Raw genomic sequence first — 21,664 nt, 5'->3', positions numbered from 1 at the left:
AGACACGTTGTTACTTGCAAGTGACGCAGCACCATATCTGGTGACTTCGCCTTGAGCAGCCAGTCGTGCAGACAGGGGAAAACAGAAATCCCTGAACTTCTGAGATGTGCTAACACCGCCATCACCTTTGTGAAGACTTGTGGTGCGGATGGAAGACCGAAAGGAAGGACTGCAAACTGATAGTGTTAAGATCCCATGTAAAACGGAGATATTTCCGATGAGACTTCAGGATGGGAGTGTGAAATTATGCATCCTGCAAATCGATCAACACCACCCAGTCTTCCTGCTGCAGCACCAGAAGAACCTGAGCCATGGTCAACATCTTAAACTTCTTCTGCTTGTGGTACAGATTCAAGATCCTGAGGTCTAGGATCGGCCTCAATCGTCTGTTCTTCTTGGGGATCAGGAAGTATCGGGAGGAGCAACCCTGACCCCTTTCCTGCTCCGGAACAACCTCCATCACACCCTTCTGTAGCAAAGACAGAACCTCCTGCTACGGAAGAAACAGGTGGTCCTCTGAGCACTAGCACGGACAAGGAGGGAAAGAAGGGGGAAACTCCCAGAAGGGAAGGGCATACCCATTTTCAACGAGATTGAAACCCAGAGATGTGATGTACTAGATCTCCAATTTCGTAGAAATTGGGACACCCAGCCTCCCACGTGGCCAACATGCTCCAGGATGGACGATTTAGAACTGCTTCCCTGTGGTACCAGTTGGGGAAACAGGAGGAGGAGGAGGAGGAGGAGGTGGGGGAGGAGACTTGCTGCTGAGCTGTGCCTCGTAGGCGACCTCTACCCTTTCCTCTGTACGACCTACACAGAGGGTTTGCCTGCTGCTGCTGTTGCTGCTGCCTGACCCGAAAGGAAGGAGTCTTGCCAAACCCGCAAAATCTGCGGTACCCAAAACCTCTGGGCTGGGACTGTGGACCCAACGATCTCGCTGTGGCTCTACTATCCTTGAACCACTGTAGCGCAGAGTCTGCTTTGGTACCAAAGAGACGAGAGACATCAAAAGGCAAGTCCAATAGGGTGGCCTGTACATCTGATGAAAACAGAGACCCTCTTTGCCAGGCGTGCCTCCTGGTTGCCAATGAGGAACCCATAACTCTAGCAACAAGGTCTGCTGTATCCAGCCAAGATGACGGGCCGCAGCTTGCGTGTCCGATAGCACCTCCGCAAAATGGCCCTGAACGTTCAACAGAAGCTTGGGGGTCACCTCTTTTGCAGAATCCATCAGAGCATGGATATATCGACCCAGCAGGCACGTTGCATTTGTGGATTTCCGAGCCATTCTGGCTGAAGAAAACACCTTTTTAGCCAATTGCTCCATCCTCATAGATACTCAATCCCCTCTTGGGAAAGAGCCTGTAGACCAATTTGTAGAGCATGATGCCTGGACTACCAAGCCCTCAGGAAACAAGTGTGTGGAAAGGAAAGCTGGATCTCAAAGGCGCCACCTTATATCTCCTTGCAACTGATCTGGACACAGCAGGGGCAGTCATTGGCTTCTGCCAAACTTCTAAAATGGGCTTGGTTAAAGTCTCATTAAATGGAAGCAGAGGTTCCGATGAAGAAGAAGGAGAATGAAGCACCTCTGTTAAAATATTTGACTTTTTCTCTGCAGTTGGTAAAGGCAAGTCTAGCAGTTCAGCTGCCTTCCTTTTTATGGAATGGTATGAGGAAACCTCTTGCGATGGATGGCCTTTCGGTTAAGAGAGCTCCCACTCTGGAGATGTTTACAAACCACTAGTCTACTGCCAACACTCAAATTCCTGCATAGGGTCAATAATTTACCCCTCTTCAGCCTCTTCCTGCTGCTCCTGAAATTCTTCCTCCTCCAGCAGTCTCTGCGCCTCCCTTCGGGCTCTCATCCTAGGTACTGGCATTGCTGCACCAGGCGCAGCGCCGGTAATTTCAGGACCGGCATCAATGGAGGCTCCACAGGCTTAGCTGAGGGCGCCGGGTGAGGCCAAGTCGGCTCCGGCGAAGACTCCAACTGCACTCTTCCCTCAATGGAATGCACTGGCGTCGTGAACCTTTGGCGTTGGGAGAGGCCAACTTCCCGGGGTCATCGGTATGAAAGGCATGAATGGTGCCTGTGCAAAATGAGGTGGCAAACCCACTAGGTTGAATGAAAGCAGTCTCATGGGGCCAACAGGCGCACCAGCAGGGTTAGCTGCCCTGGCAAATATGCCGCAGATCGCATTCAAGAAAAGCACAGGATCCGTACCAGGAGACGGAAAGGGTAGGTACGGATCTGGTACCACCGGTTCAGAGACAGCTCGAGGAAAAAGTTTGACCGGTTCCGGTTGTGGCGCTGGTGAGAAAGGAGCCAGGGATGGAGAGGCCTGAGGCAAAGGTGACGCCTCTCTGGGCTCCGGAGAGACTCTCGGAGCCAGAGAGTGTGTCGGAATGACCTGAGGCGACGAGGAAAATGAGGCTTCATCCTTGCAGTGACACCGACGTTCCGGGGACCCTGATTTCGGTGACTTATCCTTAGACGAACGACGTATGGATCCATGACACCACTTCTTTTTGTGCTTCCTCGACGACTTCGAGGTATGCGGAGTCGGCGACTTGGACCTCGTTCTTTTCAGGCCCCTCTTCTGTTTTTCGCCCTGGCCATAAACAGTTTGGCCTCCCCTCGTTCATGGCCTTCGGATTCATGCATTGGTATGGAGAATACCACTCGACGTCGTGGTCCGACGAGAGGCACCAAAGAATCTTCATGGGGGTCAGCCTTGGACATAGGACCCCCACATTCCCTGCAAGGTTTGAAACCGGACTTCTTCTGGGCAGCCATATCACAGCTACAATATCAGGAAGAACCTGCAACAGTGAAACACCAGAAATGGAGAGCCCTGAAAAAAAAAAACCTTACTCGTCAACAGTGTTGATAAAAGGGACCTGACGTCAGCACGCCGACGAGGTCTTCATGACTCCAATGTCGTCACACAGAGTCCTGTGCGGAGCCGTTCCATTATGACATCCTCGTCGACGTGGGAGAGCTATGGAGAAGATTTTCCATGGAATAATCCGCATGGGTTAATTCAAAAGGTGAGGAATCCTCAGGCAGATGTATCCATCAGAAATTTAGAATCTGTGCAATACATCAGTCCAGGTGAAGCTCCTGGTGAGCAGGGCGTTTTGCAGGCACTCGGAGGGCTCATTCCACCGCGAAGCAGGGAGAGAGGCCCAGCGGGGATACCACCTGCTGAATTCACATTTAGATGTAGTGAGTAACATTAGGGCCATCTGTATTCACTCACAACGTGCATATATGTCGTCTGCAGCTATCCGCCTCCTCAGCTCTTCCTTTAAGAAATCGGATTCTCTCAGTGATGTCAGAGACCTGCTTGCTCAGTGGTGTGATTAGAATGAGGAGGTCATGTAACATGTTTTCATTGCATTGGACTTTCGCTGATCTTCCCAGAGTAATACACGGTCTCTGGGCACATTGTCAATTTTCGTTTCCAACGTAGAATGTGTGTCCCCTGTAGCAATCAGTATTTTGTCAGTATTTTGTCTACGGCATAGACAGTGGCATCCTGAGATTGCCCCAACACTATCACCACGAGGAGTGACTTCATCAGACTCTTAGATCTGGAGCTTTATGTTAACAAGAGGAGCTGGGAAGTACCTCCACTAGTCTCCACCACCCTAATGTGGAAGAGCAAACTATGTTACACAGACTGGAAGAAATAATTGCAGTGTTATGCAGCGTCCAAATCTCATTAGAGAGTTTAGGTTCTCACTCAACAATGTTCAGGCTGGTCCAACAGATGAGGTCGAGTCATATTGTTCAAATAGGACCCTCTCGAGAGGGAGCAGCGAAAAAGGCAGTGGGGGGGGGGAGCATATCACCAGTTCGTCACTGACCCTTTGTTGCAACCGCCAATGTTCCACGCTCCAAGGGTGCTGGGCCCACCTGTGGGCTCGACCAAGCCTTTTGCGGGTGAAGGCCTCTGGCTGCCTTGTGTGTTGCTTGGAGCTGATATCCCAGTTGTGCTGCCGCCATAGGGCTTTCAACAAGCACTATTCCATCCAGCGGACAAGACAAAGACCAACAAGAATTACATACCCACAGGTGGGAGGCCGACGAGCAGGCAGGGCCGTACCCACTGCTGATGAAGACTGCCGCCCGGCGTGTGCTGCTCGGTGTCCGAGATCATCTCTACTGCCGTGTCAGGGCTCCAAACTGGTGCTGACACATTCAGGAAGCAGGGAGCAGCTCTCGAGGGGCTTAACCAGACTCTGTGTCATATTTTCAAGGATACGGCAGGTAAGGAGAACATTTTCAATACATTCGCCATGTTGAGGGCTTGCTGTCCTCCACCAGCCCCTATGGCAACTTCATACCTTCTAAATTCAAGGTAATATCACTTACTTGCAAGTGCAGTAATTGTTTCTACTTCACAGCACTATAACTTCCATGGAGTCGCATTTATCACTAACAGGTTATCAAGTATTTTTCTACCAGAGTATGGTCTTTTACCTCAGAGTTGTAAGGCCCATTTGGATATTGGCACAGCAGCAAAGTAGTAACTGCAGAATGTTTCTTTGCAGCAGCTGTGCCAGCCTTGTAATTCCAGGCTTGTAATGTGCTTACCCAAAAATACGGCCATGACAGCCCTCCCTGTACAATAAGACTATATAGGAGAGACTGTTCCGCTCCATGATAATAAAAAAACATGGTGCAAACAACAACCAGTAGGGCTATGCTTTGAATTATTTATTTTAAATAGCAACATTTCAACCAGTAGCACACATTTATGTTGACTTTTCTCCTCTTGATTTTAAGACTGACAAAAATAACTGTCATGAACAATATCAACATGCACAGAAGATTCAGATCCTGGACGTGGTTCAGTGAACTTAATGGGCAAATCATCTTGTTACTGAACTTAACAGGAGAAATTCATTTAGATTTATGTTTACACTGGCTTTAAACATCTTTACACAAACGGAGTCTCCACCTCAATGGAATGAATGAATTTCAGATGATGGGCTGACAAAGAGATGATCTCTCTCTATGCACTAGAATAGAAAGTGCCTATTTGGTTCTTGGGAGTTTGCAAGGAGGGATGCTTTGGGAAATGCAATTCATGTCTGCTGATACTCTGATTCAGCTTATGCCTTCCTACTTGTCATTCCATTGGATCAGAACAGATACACGAAGTTTCAGTGAACAATGATCCTGGTGACTCCAAACTCATCCAGAAGGATTCAGGATGCGATCCCCAGCTGCTCCCAAATAGAATGAGGGTCACACTTTCAGTCTTGTTGTTGCAGCTGTTTCATTGGGACCTGAAGAGTTTGGAATTGTAGGTTTGGCTCCTAAGAGTTTGAGATTTGTTGGGGGTGATTGCCATGATGAGAAATGCAATTTAATGGTGGACTCCACATGGAAAATCAAAGGGCATCTCTTGAAATTTAGTTAGCTGAGGTTCTTTCAAAGGCAGTTAAAACAAACAAGCAAATTTGCTGGGTCTCATATCTAGCATGATTAATGTGAAAATGTACATATAAAAAACAAATCTGTCCAGCAGGACCATACTTCAGTCTGTTGAGAAGTGTAGTATAAAATCGTAAGGATAGTAAAGTCATATTTGAGGATAAATAAGATTAAATGGCAACATACGCTTCACGCAAATTGGGGGGGAGGGGTGGGGGGGGGGGGGTAACTAAAACACACCTGAAAAAATCAAAGGAGGCGACGATTGCTGTCCAGGACCCAGTCAATTGCAACATTTTCAGTATCTAATATCAATCATTACTAAAGATTTCAAGTAATAGGATTGAGAAAAAAAAACTGACATAAACAAACCCTTGCAGAATCTTCACTGCCAAAAGAAGGAAAGTTAACAGTCTAAGACATGTGATCTATTATGTTAAGGAATTATTGTTAGTGTGTAAAATTATTGTGAAAGGATCTAGGAAGAGGCAGCTGAGGTTTTCGAGGTGAAACCTAAGCAGTTGTCATCTGGATCCACTTAGACCTTCATTGTCTGAAGTTCTAAACTTTCATTTCATTTACAGCTTTGACTTCAGTATATTTTACAAGTATCACTTTCAAGGTAATCTATCAAGTTGATCCATCTGAAAGAGGAAACCCGTTGAGCCTCATCTTTTTGAGATCTAGTTTTGTAGTGTTTGGTAAAGAGGGATTCCCCAAAGTCTTACATTACAGGTCAGTGGAGCCTCAAGCTGAGGTTGACGTAATTTTGTTCCACATCACAGCTGTTAGATCAAGTGACTTACTTTTAAAGCATCTTACTGTTAGCAATAATTTCCCCAAAGAGTTTGAGATACTGGCCTCGCCGGAAGCTATGCCATACACATTTTTTTTCATAGACTAAGTGACTTTGATGGCAAGAGCTGGTAACAGCACTAAGTCATTACATTTGGAGGTGTGATGCATAAAGAATCTACAGAGACCAGGAGATGTTTTATCAACGGTGAGGCTCTAATGAGCCAAGCAATTTACCAATGGAAAGCAACACGCATCAAGAAGAGCAACTATAACCCACTATCATTATTTTGCTTCCTGCATAGCTTTTAGTTTTTTCCATTTTTTAAATATTCGGTTATATTGTTTCATATCTAGGCTCCTTGCTATAATGCAGACATGAATCTTTGGATTGTCTATAAAGAAAATCTAGATTGAGGGCAGAGCAGTCGGAGTGTCATTAAAACAAGGCGCCAGGATATTCTTGCGGGTGATGGTGTGCTTTACAAATACACATAGCACAACAACAACAAAAATCAAATGAATTCTTTGGAAAGAAATATATGAACTGGAAAAAAGGCAACCCTGTTTTATCACCTCTGAGGAACCTGGAAGGCAGATTGTTTGCTCTAGGCAGACCTAACATTCTGGGTTTTGTGGCCAAGAGGGGAGAAAGGATTGGGCACCGCATAAGATAGGTGCATACAGCATCTACTAAAAGAATCAATTAGGGCATTTTAACGTCAAAAGCAATTGCATATTGCTCACTTGGAACATGGCCTAAAAAACCCAATCAACTCCCTCAAGGTTTGGGCATAGCTTTCAAAAAGAACAGGTAAAACAGCAAAGCCCTGGGGGTATAACGTTCTACCATTTTTTCTTTGGAACACATTTTTAGGGAGGGGTGTGGGGAAGAAGGTTAGCAAGACCACCTGAACGCATTCATTGGTAAAGGACTTAAACTAGTGGAGTCATTGGCTTCATAAACCCATGACTGTCAAACAATCAACAAGAATGGTGTGGTTGAACGTATCACATGCTGTACACAGTTGAGGATCAAGATACCAACAGGGAGATTAAGGTCTCTCATGGTGCAAAGTGTGGCTAATAACACTGCTTTCGTACTGTCCCCTATGTGGAAACTTTCCTGTTTCCAGGCAAGCTTCCCTATGTTTCAAGAATGTTAGCCAACCATTTAGATAAATGTTGTTCCTTGAATTCAGTGTAGATTATAGAGGAATGGGCGTGTCGTTTTTCAGGTCACTTTGGACAAGGTTCGCTTTTTTTCGGAGAGATAATATAACACTTTTCTTACAGAATTCAGAAACATACTTAACCTGAGAAGTAAACATTGATGGCACGGGCAATTAGAACAGGCCTAGGAACAAGCAACTTTAAAAATGGTATCAGACGGGAGTCAAGGTGAAGCCTAATTAAAGGCATCACAGGGTCTTACTGACATCAGCAGGCGTCAGTGTCAGTCAAAAAGTTGTGGCAACTCAGAAAGTACTGACTGACAGTTGGAGGGATGTTATTGGAGCATTGCCCTAAAGAGTTGACTTCTCCATGAATGTTTGTAATTGTCTCAATTAAGAAGGCGCCAAGTCTTCAGAGAGAGATCGTGCAGGGGCGATGGCCAGGTAGAAGCAGTCTAGGTAAGTAAAGGAGAAAGCTATTGTGTATAGATCACATGATTTCTCACAAGAAGCCAGGAGATGGGGGGAGAAGAACCCTTAGCAACATGTAAATATGACTTGTAATACCTAGCTGGTTTGTGTTTTTTTTTATGACAACCTAAGCCCAACGAGATAAAATGCTTAATAAAATTTGAATTTGTAGCTCTGTTGGCGGATGACTTGGAGACAGCTCAGCATGAAGAAATATTTGTTCTGTGGCTTACACCTAATACCTGGACCTCAAATCCACCTTACCAAGTTATATCAGTGTCTTAGCAATGAGGTGTCAGTTTAGTCAACTTCTTACCTGAAGACGTTTTGGGAGACTTGACTTTGTAAACTGCTCCCTTTGTGTTTTTCACAGGAAGAGGAAATGGCTTTTCTAAATAATCCTCATCAGAGTCCACTAAAATGGAGAAAAGATGACAAATAAGAAGCAGATTAAAAAGACCCACATTGGTTGCGTGGCTTGGGTAATGTAGGAAAAGGGTAATGAGTTTCAAGTCATGTTGCACGTAGACACATACTTTACCAGGTTACTATGTGAAATAAACCCAAATTATTTGCTGTTGCTAGCATACCACAAGTGAATGCCGTTCAGCTGTATTCCAGTATACTGTCCTCAACACTGACACCATTTCTCAGAAATTTAAATTGTGACCACACTTAAAAAAATCGAGAACTACCATGAAGAAACACTTGTTCAAAAAACGAACAAAAAACGAATTAATTTTATTATGCAATGTATCTGTCCTAAATTCTTTACAAAATACAGCTATGCTACATTTGAAAAGCTAGTGAATCCTAAGTTAGGAGCATATCTCAGCAGTATTATGCTTATCTGAGTTTATTCTTAAATGAAGGACTTCTTTGGGTTTCTCCAGTGACAAGAAACAATAGCAGGTTGGTTGACAGAAACCTGCTTTCTGCTCCATGTTTAAAAGTTGCCTGCTGTATTGGGCATATTTGCAAACAAACTATACTTCTAAAGCATAGAGGCCTTTCATCTGCAGTAGGACTACGGGACATAAGTTGGTGGTCTGAGCAGATTCCCACAATGAAAACTACACAATTCCATAAAGACTTTCTCAGGGGAGGGCAAGAACTTCAAACTCACGCTTTGCAAACAACCCAATATAACTTAATCTCCTAATCAAATACAAACCTTGTTTAGGGGTACTTTTCAACGCCAACCTGAAGTCTTCAAATGGAGGTATTTTATATTCTGATGTTACTCTTGAGGGTGATTTGGGAGTGGTCTGATGGACCACTTCTTCAGACTGAGGCGAGGGCTTATTACAAGTTTGCTCAAACTCACCCCATGACCTAGGGGGTGGAAAAACATTTAATCAGAATAAGGCAGTTATACAAAAGTATACCGTTTGTAAATTGTAATAAATGATTATTAGGCCTTCTGTTATAAAAAACCACTGAAGTGCTCTTAGCTGCCCTTGAGAGATTACAGGGAGAATGGTGGTGATTTGTGTTAGTTAACAGTAGAAATTGCAGTCTCTCGGATTTCTTTTGCTGAAAATAATGTAAGCTATCAATTTCAGACCAATAGTTTACACACAAATCGCAGCAGTGAATGAGTTCACAGACTAGCACCAGATCATAAAGCAATTTTAAATATTGTGATGATGAACTTGTTGCACAAAACAGATCAGGCAAGCCATATTATGTAGAGTAAATTCACCCATGTCTCAAGAATTGAATAGCCAACCACACGATGAGCAAATTTCCTGGAATGTCAGAAAACAAATCCTACTCTTGTATAATAGGTACACTAAATTTATCGACCACAGAAACATTGTTTAGAACAGTTTATTTAACTTGACAGTGAAACAAAAACCAATACAGACTGAGATTAGTGTACATTTCTGTATGGAGCTGCTCAGTTGTTACCATATCAAAAAGCAGCTATTTCCAATATGGTTGAAAGGCAAAATAGAACACCAATACGAAAAATGAGGCGACAACTTTTAAAAAAGTAAGATGGTTCACATTAAGCTATATCAAGTGCATAACGTTTAAAGAACAACACTGTAGGACACTACCATCTTTTGCATGGTGTACCCACATATTTCTACATTAATTGTTTTTGCTGGCCGTAGAACAATGAATCCGGTTAACCTGTGGTAAAGTGTCTGTTCTTCTCCTTTCAAGATCATGAAATTGGTATGGCTCTAATTGGCATATGAAACTTACCTAAAATATGGTGCAAAATGCACCCGGGGCCTGTACGCTAAATATCACAAGTGGACTGCAGCATCCACTGTACCAACCAGTACAGTGACAGTTTCAAAACATGGCTTCAGGCCTATCATTGTAGCCTGACTAAAGCAGCTTTTAAACTGCAATTGGACCTGTCAAAATAAACCCTTCGGACAGGTCTAAACTTTCCATTTAAATGTTAATACATCGCCCCTAAGGAAGTATTACTGCCCATAAGGCATGGTGCATGATATAGGACAGGTAGGAATTTAAAATTACGTACTTCCTTACAGTGAAAAGGCTACAGAGGCTATTTTCACTGTAGCAAGGCTGGCTGTTGTAGGAAAGTGCCACATTTTGGCATGGTCACGTCACTTTTTGCTCACTGGTACAGATGCTGTTGATTGGTAGTGCATTAAGTCCCTGCTAAACAGGCCTCAGTGCCAGTGCTATTTCTCTAAAACCAAGACAAATGTTCAATTGTAACCCAAATGGCAAGGACTTTAGCACCCCTGTAACTCCCTTGTAAATGGCACCCCTGGTACCCAGGGCATGGGCACTAAAGAGAGTCCCCAAGGACTGCACCATATATTATGCCACCCTGAGGGACCCACACCAAACCTGCATGCAGCCTATGCAGGATGTGTGAAATGGTGCAAACCATTCTGAAAACACAGCATGGCACACTCCCGGTGTGCCATGCACCTGTACAATGCATGTATTATATGCAAGTCATCCCTACCGCAGGCCTTAGAGCCCTAAGACAGGGTGCATTATATTACATCTGTAATGTCTAGTTTCATTGCTATATAATATAATTGCAACAATATCTAAGCAGGGATTATTGAGACTATTTATAATTGTATGTACAAGACATTACAATCAACAAACAAAGGACAAGAGGCTTCAAATAATTCAATTGATGCGCCCATAGGCGTCATATATTTCGAGAAGATCAGAAAAATACAAATTGGTAGTTAAAGCACTGTTAGGTCTAAGTACCGAGGCAACCCTAAGAGAAAAAGTGTACAAAGTGCTCGTGACAATGAAGTGACGGCGCAAGTGACAACGTGACAAAACCACAGCAAAAGGCGCAAGAGAATTTGTACAATATATAAAGGATAAAAGGTTCAAACATCAGATTATTCAATTGTTCATTTGATAGTTTTCAATATGTTAAAGAACCAGGAGGTCAAAAGGCGCCAAGGGAGCTTGGAGCTGGTGGGCAGAGGTCGACGGCGTTTCGATCCTATTTGATTAGGATCATCTTCAGGACCAGGGTCGCCTATTCGAGAAGTGCTGTGTAAATAAAGGGGGGTATCAGAGCGGTATGGAAACGGGGCATTGAATGAAATGCGAGCGGGAGGGAGGACCAACTGAAGCCTACCTGAGGAGCGGAAGAGTGAGCTCTGGTGTGGAAGGGACGAGTTCTACAACACCCCCTACAATCCGCCAAGAACACGCAACTGGGGCAGATTCCGGAACAATCAACACATCACCTTTTCTGATTCCTCAAACACCTCAATCGAAGAATCTGACTCAAACGAGGAACCCAGTACTTCTAGAAATACAAACAGGCTTCCATCCCTGCTACCCCCCGTTTTTTTAGAACAAGGCCGCGGACGCGGCCAGAACCGTCCACGTGCACGCAACAATTACCAAAATCAATACTCCGGAGAGAGACAAACAAGAAACAAATTCTACCGATGGGGGCCTCAACAATAATCACCCCCACGATTTCTTTGAATGATCCTGCCATTGACCCGGACTCCAACGTCTCTGTATCTAATACCAACTCGGACTTGATTCCCATATTCAACCTCTCTAAACATAATCTCTCCGCAAATGAGATTAAACTACTCAGTAGAGGTTTAAGTTTGGTACCCACTGAACGCAGCAACTTCTTTGAACTTCATGCACATCTACTACAGTTCTTCCGACGAATCAGACTACGACAATTTTTTGCGGACAAACCAGACCCCATCCGCTCCAACTCAATCCTTTTTCATCCTCCATCCACTTTCAATCCACCCTCGCATACCATGCCTCCCAAAATACTGTCCTTCGAGCGAATAGTGCTCACTGAGATTGCAGATGTACAGAAAATGTTTTAGTATGTTCCCTACAACCTCCCACTTGTCGAAAAACAGGCTTTAGTTAGCCTGAAGAAAAGATCTGATTTAACCATCAAACCAGCAGACAAGGGCAGTGGAATTGTTGTCATGGATAACGAGAAATACGACTTGGAGATCAAAAGACAACTGGCAAATACTGCCCATTACCGAAAACTCACTCATGATCCCCTCCCGGATCTAAAAAACAGAATTAATCACATCACCAAGCAAGCACAAACCAGAAACATCATCTCTTCCAAAGAACTTACTTTTCTTAATAATGCACACCCACGAACACCGGTCATTTACGTTTTGCCCAAGATCCACAAGGACATCCAGAACCCCCCAGGCAGACCTATTGTGTCCGGTTGCGGTTCCATTCTGGAGCCCCAGGGCAAATACATAGATGCTGTGATTAAGGAATGTGTCCCCCTTACTGACACCTTTATACGAGACAGTATGGATTTGATCAAGACCATTGAAGACAGACCTTATGATATTGAGACCGAACTGATGGCTGGCTTGGATATAGAATCCCTATACACGAATATCCCGCACGATGAAGGCCTTCTAGCCATCCACGAACTATTGGAAAGCAGACCAAGACCGACCCGCATTCCTACAGAATTCATCATGGACCTTTTGCACATCGCTTTGGAGAACAACTATTTTCTGTACCAGGACGATTTCTATCTCCAAATTAAAGGTGTCTCGATGGGCACTTGCTTTGCCCCAAACTTTGCCATCCTGTTTGTCCACAAACTAGAAACATGCCTCATACTCAGTCCGAACAATCCATTCAGACCTCAAATCTCCCTATGGCGACGATATATAGATGATGTCCTCTTACTCTGGAACGGTTGTGCCGAGACTTTAACATCATTTGTCGAATGGCTGAACAACTCTCAACCCCATTTGAAATTCACCTTTGAATATAAAACCAATGACCTTCCCTTCCTAGATCTGAATATACATGCGGAGGAAGGAATGATTGGAACATCACTCTATCGAAAACCCACGGAGAGGAATACTCTGCTACACTATTCTAGCTACCATCCACGTGGACTCAAAGATTGGTTACCTTACGGTCAATTCCTTCGTATTCGCAGGAATTGCAAATGGCGTAAGGACTATTTCAGGGAATCTGAGGTCCTGTTCAAGAAACTTACCGACAGAGGTTATTCACGCAGATTGGTTTCACGTGCACGTAAAAGGGCTTGGTACTGCCACCGTGATCTTCTACTTACACCGCAGCCCAAGAAAACCAATTCTCGAATTCCGTTTGTTTCCAAATTCAGTCCCAGCAGCAACCAAGTGAAGAAGATCATCTCACGAAATTGGACACTTCTGAGAACTAATAAATCATTCCAGGAGCCACCTCTCTTCTCCTTCAAACGAGGCAATAATCTATCTAACCACCTGGTTTATGCTATCACCTGGCCCATCAAACCTACAAATTCCAACACCATCACCTCTACATGGGGATTGCCACCTGTACTGGGCCATTACAAATGCCAGTCCTGCAGTGTCTGTGATCTTACTGTCAACACGAAGGAGTTCAAATTCAACAACCAATCATATACCCAGAAGACGTTGACTAATTGTCGGTCACAAAATGTGATCTACGCCATTGAATGTCCATGTCATCTCATCTACATTGGAGAGACGACGCAGATGGTAAAGCAAAGGATTATTCAGCATAAAAGCAGAATACATTGTAAGATCACCACAGCCCCTCTGGTTACACACTACTTGGAAAAGAACCATGATGCACTTGACATTAAGTGGCAAATAATAGATCAACCTCGACTCCCTCCCCGAGGAGGCAATCTGCAATCGCTTCTGAACAAAAGTGAATGCAAATGGATCACACGTTGCAATTCTGTTAATCAGGGGTTGAACACCATTGATGAGTGGAACAGCACAATTCAGTTCCCCACCTGATCCACACAGTCTCTATGGACTCTTGCTCCCTCATGTTATATCTTCCGTAACCCTTGATGTAAGTGGTTCATGTAGTATATATTCAGACTACAGTTTTCATGACGAACCGTTTCCACAGGATCATTTAACGCTTTGTTAATTACTCCGTATTCATGTGATATATACCTGTTGAACTCAATACTGTGCATTGCTTTCATTCCTTAAACGATGCATTTTTCCTTCCTCTAATATTCTGGCTAATAGGTTTGTTAATTGTTTTCAATGTTGCCCCACTTCTGATACGAGTGATAAGATTCATTTAATACCCCACAACGAGGCCTTTACATTGCCTTGCTACGGTTCACACAGGTTGCCGTACACTGCCCTTTAGTCCCTCTCTGCCTGCGCACCTTTTCCCTTTCCGTCCTTTTGCAGCCGGCTCCAGGCGTCCTTAGTTACCCCACTCCCCCCCACGCTAGGATCCTATCAAGGTCTTCTGTCACCCAGTACAGCTCTCTCATTGGCACATACCCTAGCGTCCCTAGTTACAGCCCCACCCCCCGCCTTGATTAGCCTATCATTGTCCTCCGATCCTTTCCATGACGCGTGCGGCGCCTTATGTAGAAGGCTATGTGACTTTCTCTCCAGGCATTGATCGTGGACCGCACATAACTGTGGCGGTTCAGCGGACCTCTTACCGTGGATTCATTCTGACGCCCGATTCCTTGACCCGCTCAAACAGTAAGCTTTCTGATAGTTTCTCCCCCTGTATCCCGCTGACATCCCGCTCGCAGTAGGGATTGTTTTTTAACCTTCCCCTTTTCCTTGCCCCCGTCACCAGGCACTAAACTGAAGCGCATCCTTGCGCCTTCCCCCGCTTCACACCTTCAAGCGGTAAGTTTTTTGAGTCATTCCCGTTGTTGTCAAAGGTCTCCTTAAAACCCTCCCTCCCTCCTCCTCCCTTCCCTCCCCTCCCCTTTACGCTAGTTTATGTTCCTTTGCCCTTGTCTCCCAGAGACCTTTTAGGTTATATCACCCTTGATGAACAGTCCAAATTGAATTGGAACCATTCCGTGGCCAGTCTTCACGTCCTCTTGGAATTCCCTTCCACACCAGAGCTCACTCTTCCGGTCCTCAGGTAGGCTTCAGTTGGTCCTCCCTCCCGCTCGCATTTCATTCAATGCCCTGTTTCCATACCGCTCTGATACCCCCCTTTATTTACACAGCACTTCTCGAATAGGCGACCCTGGTCCTGAAGATGATCCTAATCAAATAGGATCGAAACGCTGTCGACCTCTGCCCACCAGCTCCAAACTCCCTTGGCGCCTTTTGACCTTCTGGTTCTTTAACATATTGAAAACTATCAAATGAGCAATTGAATAATCTGATGTTTGAACCTTTTATCCTGCATATATTGTACAAATTCTCTTGCGCCTTTTGCTGTGGTTTTGTCACATTGTCACTTGCGCCGTCACTTCATTGTCACGAGCACTTTGTACACTTTTTCTTTTAGGGTTGCCTCGGTACTTAGACCTAACAGTGCTTTAACTACCAATTTATATTTTTCTGATCTTCTCGAAATATATGACGCCTATGGGCGCATCAATTGAATTATTTGAAGCCTCTTGTCCTTTGTTTGTTGATTGTAATGTCTTGTACATACAATTATAAATAGTCTCAATAATCCCTGCTGAGATATTGTTGCAATTATAATGTACTTACCCTGATCTCAGTTTGGTTTATGGGTTACACACCTGTGTTTTTTCTATAGTTTTATTGCTAAGCATTGCAAGTGAAAAGGAATCCATCTTAAGGTCTGTGCTGGGCACTAGTCATCACAAGTTACCCAGCTAAATTCACTGAAAATACTGATGTTTGGTATCAAATATCTTGTCTTAATAAATCCGTAGTGATGCCACTACCAGATTTTTATGACATGTACCCAGAGGGCACCTTAGAGGTACCCTCATAAACCCTACTAGTCACAGAGTGTGCTGGCTGAATGGTATCATCCAGCCTGCCATGACAGGTGAGTTTCTGATCCCTGCAGGGAAGAGCTGCGCTCTCGGAGGCCATAAACAATGCCTGTCTGGCACTAGGTGATCACACCTACTCCAACAGCATGGCTAACAGATTAGCATCTCAAGACCAGAGGCTTCAAAGCTTCTCCCACCTTTGAAATTAGATCATGGCTTCCCCACCAGACCTGGGGAATGCTACCCCCTGCCCTGAGGCCCATTTGACACCAGAGCAGGAGGGAAATTATACAGTCAAAAGGCGTGTCACACCACAGGTGAGGCACACCGCAAAGGAGGGCCACCTGAAGAGGACAATGGAAGAAGGTTTTCACCATCTTAGGTTTGGTGAAACTAGGAACTCTGAGTCAAGATTAGTCCCACTCCTAGCAGGAAGTAGTCACATAGGGGGTGTTGTGACCCCAGGGGTAGGTAGCCCACTAGCTACTGCCATACACTCCCCTTAACAACCCTAAATTCAGTATTTCTGGGTCCCCCTGACAGCAGAGCTTCAGTTTCGAATACCTGGGAACCAAAGAAGAGCGGACACACCAAAAACAGAGGACCTGCTCCAAAATTGGCAGCAAACCATACCTGGCTGCTGGTAACCTTGACAATTGTGAGACCAACTTGTCCAGAAGCTGAACAGCCTCCCCAAAATCTAGGAGGTCTGTCCAGCGCTTCAACAACCAGTTACCATCTCCCTTGGGGTGGAGGAGCCATCCCTATGCATCTGCAGGCACCTCCGGCACGTGTCCAGTATTTTGTTCTGCAGGCCATCAGGCCCACTGAGGGAGCACCTTGCCAGGAGGAGGTGACTGTGGTTCCAAGAGGTCAGCCCCATCTCTCCAAGTGTTGAGATGCTAACCCTCCAGGTTGGACTGGACTGTTCCCATGGGGAGAAGGGTCAAGACTGATTTGCATATGGCTGAGTCCAAATTGGGGTGGCGTGTTGAGCAAGAAATCTACAAATTAAACCCAGATCTGTGACTGGGTGAATGTTTGCATTGTTCGACATTCCGTCCATCATCTGTTTTTTTTGCTGTTGTCACCCGAAGTGGGAAGGGTATGTATGCCCAGTCGTGTGTCTTGTGCTTATTTTGCCACTGGATTCAAGCTAGCCTGGCTGATGAGAGGTGATTCCCCGAAACCGGTTCCAGGATGCTTGTTTCCGGTACAGGGAGGATATGGCTTGACAGTTTGGACTGGACCGTCCCCATGAAGAGTAGAGTCAGACTGATTTGCATATAGCTGGGTCCAAACTGGGGTGGCGTGGTGAGTAAAAAAAGACTGAATAAACCAAGGTCTGCGACTGGGGGTGAATGTTTCATTGATCAGAATTCCGTCCATTATTTCTTCTTTTTACTTATTTGTGGAGGCATTAACCCCTTCAGTGCCCACCCCTTTCCCCGCCCTGTGCCGGCCGTTGTATTAGCGGGCGGGGTCTATGACGAGCTGGACTCGTCATGGGCACAGCGCCACCGCGGCCCATGACGAGTCCAGCTCGTCATGGGCACTGAAGGGGTTAAAACAAACTGCTGGAGATTTGTTTTCTTTTTTTTTTTTAAAGAACCCCAGAGGAAATAATGGCCACCAAGCATAGGACTTGAAACACACTGCATTAAAGAATGATAGCTCATAAAATGTATTCTCTGCTGGTGAACACATTATAGCTGCTTGTATAAGTACAGAGCACAACAGCAATTTGTGTACTGAACGAACTTAATAATATTAGCAGTAGCAAACCACTGATACATCATACAGCAACTTGGAAGGAGGAGCGGGATGCCCTACTGAAGCCCATCCCACCTTCTAACTCTGAAGGGAGTGCAAAGTGTGCTTTGGAAAAACATTTCTCAATCACAAAGTACACTTTGTACATTGTAATTCTGTGTTTTGTGGTCGCGAAGCCCTGAAATTGGCACACCACTTTTGTACATCAAGCCCCTTGCTTTCAAACAGTAAAAACTGACATTCCAATCCAATAGCCCTGGATGGTCTGAGTATCTGCCAAAATACAATCTCAGGCAAAGAACATATAATGCGGTACATTTTGCAAATCTTCTTACCCGATCCCTTTTACAGTAGAATCAGAATTTTCCTGAGGACTTCTCGGCTGTTCCAATTTATTTTCTTTGTTGTCTGTGCGCAATTCAGGAACAAGGCCCTTTTGACATAGTAAATAACACACAGACGATAAGCGAGGTGTGATTACATACTTTCCAGATGTAGTGTTAAAGTAGGTAATGGTGGGGTCTGAGCAATAGTAATCTGCTGTACATTGAAAACACAAGACAAGAAAGTGCACTCACATGAAAAGAAACTGCCCTACTATCAGTCAGCAACAGCACCAGCGAAGAGTGATATGATAGTGCCACTTCATCATGCCGATTAATCTTGACTAATCAGAGGGGTTTTATAACCTTTACCAATAAATGCTGCTCCAGATACAAAGTCAACAACAAGAGAGCATGTTTTTGCAATTAGTTTGCCTCTTTCCAATCCAAGCGCACAATCAGTCATCTACGGAGAACGGGTAGCTTCCGCAGCTCCTGTCACTTGTGATGCGCCCCAATACAGAACCCCTTTACCACCAACACTCCTCAATATTGACAAAAAAACAATGTGCCACACTCTATAAACATCAGGAGCCGGATATCACAAACACGTGAATGAGAGCCAGCTCTAACTAGCTTCAGCATAAAAAGAACAATGTATGTTAATAAAGCAAGTCTCTGCAGCATCTGCAAATTGATGAACTAAAGCCAATTGCCTAAAAGAACACACACAAAAAAAAAAAAAACTCACATCAGGGGTTCTTCTTGGTTTCATTGCCCCTCCCCCATTCCTTTCTGTAAAAACCTCTGCAGAGAGTCAGGAAAGCACAATACAAAAGAAAGTAGAGTCTTGGGTCATACTAGACCTGTCACTCTACCTGGAAACCCATGCGAATTTTTATATCTTAACAGTGTTTTGCAAATTCTTGGGCATTTGCAGAATAAAAAAGTACTCCTCAAACCAGAATTCACAGCCGCAGACATTACTTGCCTTTGATTGAAACAGAATTACTTCAACGCCCTTTATCACAACATAAAAGCAAGGATGGTATGAAGACTACAAATTCGGTGAAACTCAGAAGCCCAACTGAGCTGGGCTGTAATATTTAAGGCAAGCAACTACTTACTTGCATATCTTCTACTTTAATTGAAAATGGTTATTTCACATCTAACTACTTGTAAGTTGGATATGCACTTCAAAACCTATCTCCACGAGAAAAGCATAATAATCTTCAGAAGTGCTCATCTCCTTCTATAGCAACAAACGGATTGTCAAATTACAAAGGAAGGACACTGTAATAATAAACTATCAGCTCTTAGCAACAATAAAAAGAAATGTCCAGCTTCTTCCCAACTCTCCAGTGATGCAATATTGTTTGAATTCAGAAGACAGCAAGTCTACTTAAAAACTCACATTAACAAATAAAGCTAGAGAGTGGCAACTCCCTGCTCGCTATTGTCTACGGATACCAACTGACCACACTAAACAGCATCTTAGACACTGCTGATAGACTGAAAGGGAGGGCTAAAGAAATAGGACAGCATCCCTTACAGTCTAATAGACCTGCACGCATTAACCTCAAAGCCCACATTGTCTTCCAAACCTGCTACAACATCTACAAAGATGTAATGTCTAGGTCACTGGGCCACAGAGCCATACGATTGTGTGCCTTGAAATCAAGAAACCACAGAAACAATCAGGAGAGAAGCCTTCTCAAGCTGTGCATTCCTGATCTGGAATAACAACCATTTTGTTTACTAATTGTATGTTTGTTTTTTAAGTGTTAATTTAGGTGTAGCACAAACCTTACAACGCATACGGCATAAAAAATAATTCAAAAACAGATTACACATCAACATGAGTATAAAACTTAGTACATTAATACCAATTTTCTTTCCATTATATAAATTGAAGCTTCAGAGGGTGAATTAAATTTCCTCTAATTAGCGACAGGACAAAAATTCACATCTCTAGTTACATTCAGACATTCACAATAAAAAGTGCTATATTTCATTTATTTATTACACCTTTGTTTGATTGAACACCCACTAAAAGCACATGTCTGGGATGGACCATGGTGTGTGTGTGTTCCATATATAAATAAAACGATTTTGAAGGCATATAGAACAAATCTTGTTCATGAAAGCATTCATCCTTGCTTTGCCCAAAAGCTTGGAATTAGATGTAGTAAAACCTGTATCGCAGAGAACTTTCCATAGGGCGAATCTCTTCATCCATGATGATTCTAGGTTTGTGAGAGGAGGTTTGTGCATTGAACAGGTTGGTCAGAGCTGTGTTTTCAGGGAAGGAACAAATGAGGATTGTATGACAGAGATGGCATAGATATGACACTAGAAAGTATCCAACACCCATTGTGCATCAATAGGTATGGGCTTTTTTTGTAGCTCCAGGGTTCGAAACCCCCCAAGATAATTTGATATCGAGGGGCATTTGGTGACAAAGGACAGGAAAAAGGAAATGTTATACAAAAGTGAGATTTCTTTTGATTTTTTTTCAATCAGTTGCGCTTTGAGATGGCTGATCAAGAAGGATTTTAGAGGGAATGAGGCTATAGGTCTTGCAGAAAAACGTTGGGGAAAGAGTTGACAGATTGTTAGAGAAGTAGCACCTTTTAATGCACATTAATTCATATGGAAGTAGTGGTGAGAGGTGCGTAAATGCAAAGGATTAGAGATAGTGGTCTGCAGCAGATACTATGACCCAATACTGTAGGTTCCTGCAAGTGTAGACAAAAAGGTAACAGTGAGAAGGAAAACGTAGAAATCAGAGGAACTGGAATGCATAGGACAGACTTGGAAGGGGAGAGCTGCTGAGGAGGCATGTTGTAAATTGAGCACATCAAAGGCCCAGAAAAGCAAAAGATAAGCCTCATTTAGGGGAAATGTTGTGAAAATATGCCATATGTGTGTGACTGAGGATATATCCTCAGGAAGTGACTGTCATTTTGAGTTGCTCATCACGGTTTGATTCTGCTGCAAAATATACTCCCCTGTGGGATGCAAATAAGATGTTACAGTTTTGGGAAACATGGAGCGTGCATGAGATTTTTGGGGGCGGTGTCGTCCATGACAGTGGTTCTTAACCTGTGATGCGGGGAACGAGGGAGAGAAATTGCTTTTCTTTTTGACTAGGAGAAAAAAAAACATGGCTTCTAGTTTTTTTACCCATTATTTCCAGGCCTTTAGAAGTTGTGTGATGAAGTGTTTGAAGGAATATATATGAGAGTAACACAATTTAAGGGGATCTGGGATAACACAATTCTTGATTTCATTGCGAAAACCTCATGAGCCTGCATCCTCATCCACTTTGGTTAAATGGTTGAGAGAGGCTGATCTAATGATTGTGATGCTCATTCTCTACAAGAAGCAAAATTATAGTGGGGGAGTTTACCAGTTTAAGGTTTTCTGGAAGTAG

At 43.9% G+C, this 21,664-nt stretch overlaps 1 protein-coding gene across 2 annotated transcripts in view; it reads right to left on the bottom strand.

The window, feature by feature from the left end:
- Window positions 1-21,664, bottom strand: part of LOC146855790 (uncharacterized) — a 208,021-nt gene that overhangs the window by 175,955 nt on the left and 10,402 nt on the right. For both annotated transcript variants that reach the window (XM_085653699.1, XM_085653700.1), the window contains exons 3-5: window positions 18,241-18,338; window positions 9,071-9,231; window positions 8,213-8,311 (exon numbers count right to left, since the gene is read on the bottom strand). In XM_085653699.1, the coding sequence (XP_085509825.1) occupies window positions 8,213-8,311; window positions 9,071-9,231; window positions 18,241-18,338 (358 nt within the window). The remainder of the gene's footprint in view (window positions 1-8,212; window positions 8,312-9,070; window positions 9,232-18,240; window positions 18,339-21,664) is intronic.

This window comes from Triturus cristatus, chromosome 4_1, assembly GCF_964204655.1.
Source record: "Triturus cristatus chromosome 4_1, aTriCri1.1, whole genome shotgun sequence".
In the NCBI taxonomy this organism is placed as follows: domain Eukaryota; kingdom Metazoa; phylum Chordata; class Amphibia; order Caudata; family Salamandridae; genus Triturus; species Triturus cristatus.
This window is presented reverse-complemented; position numbering and strand designations above follow the sequence as displayed.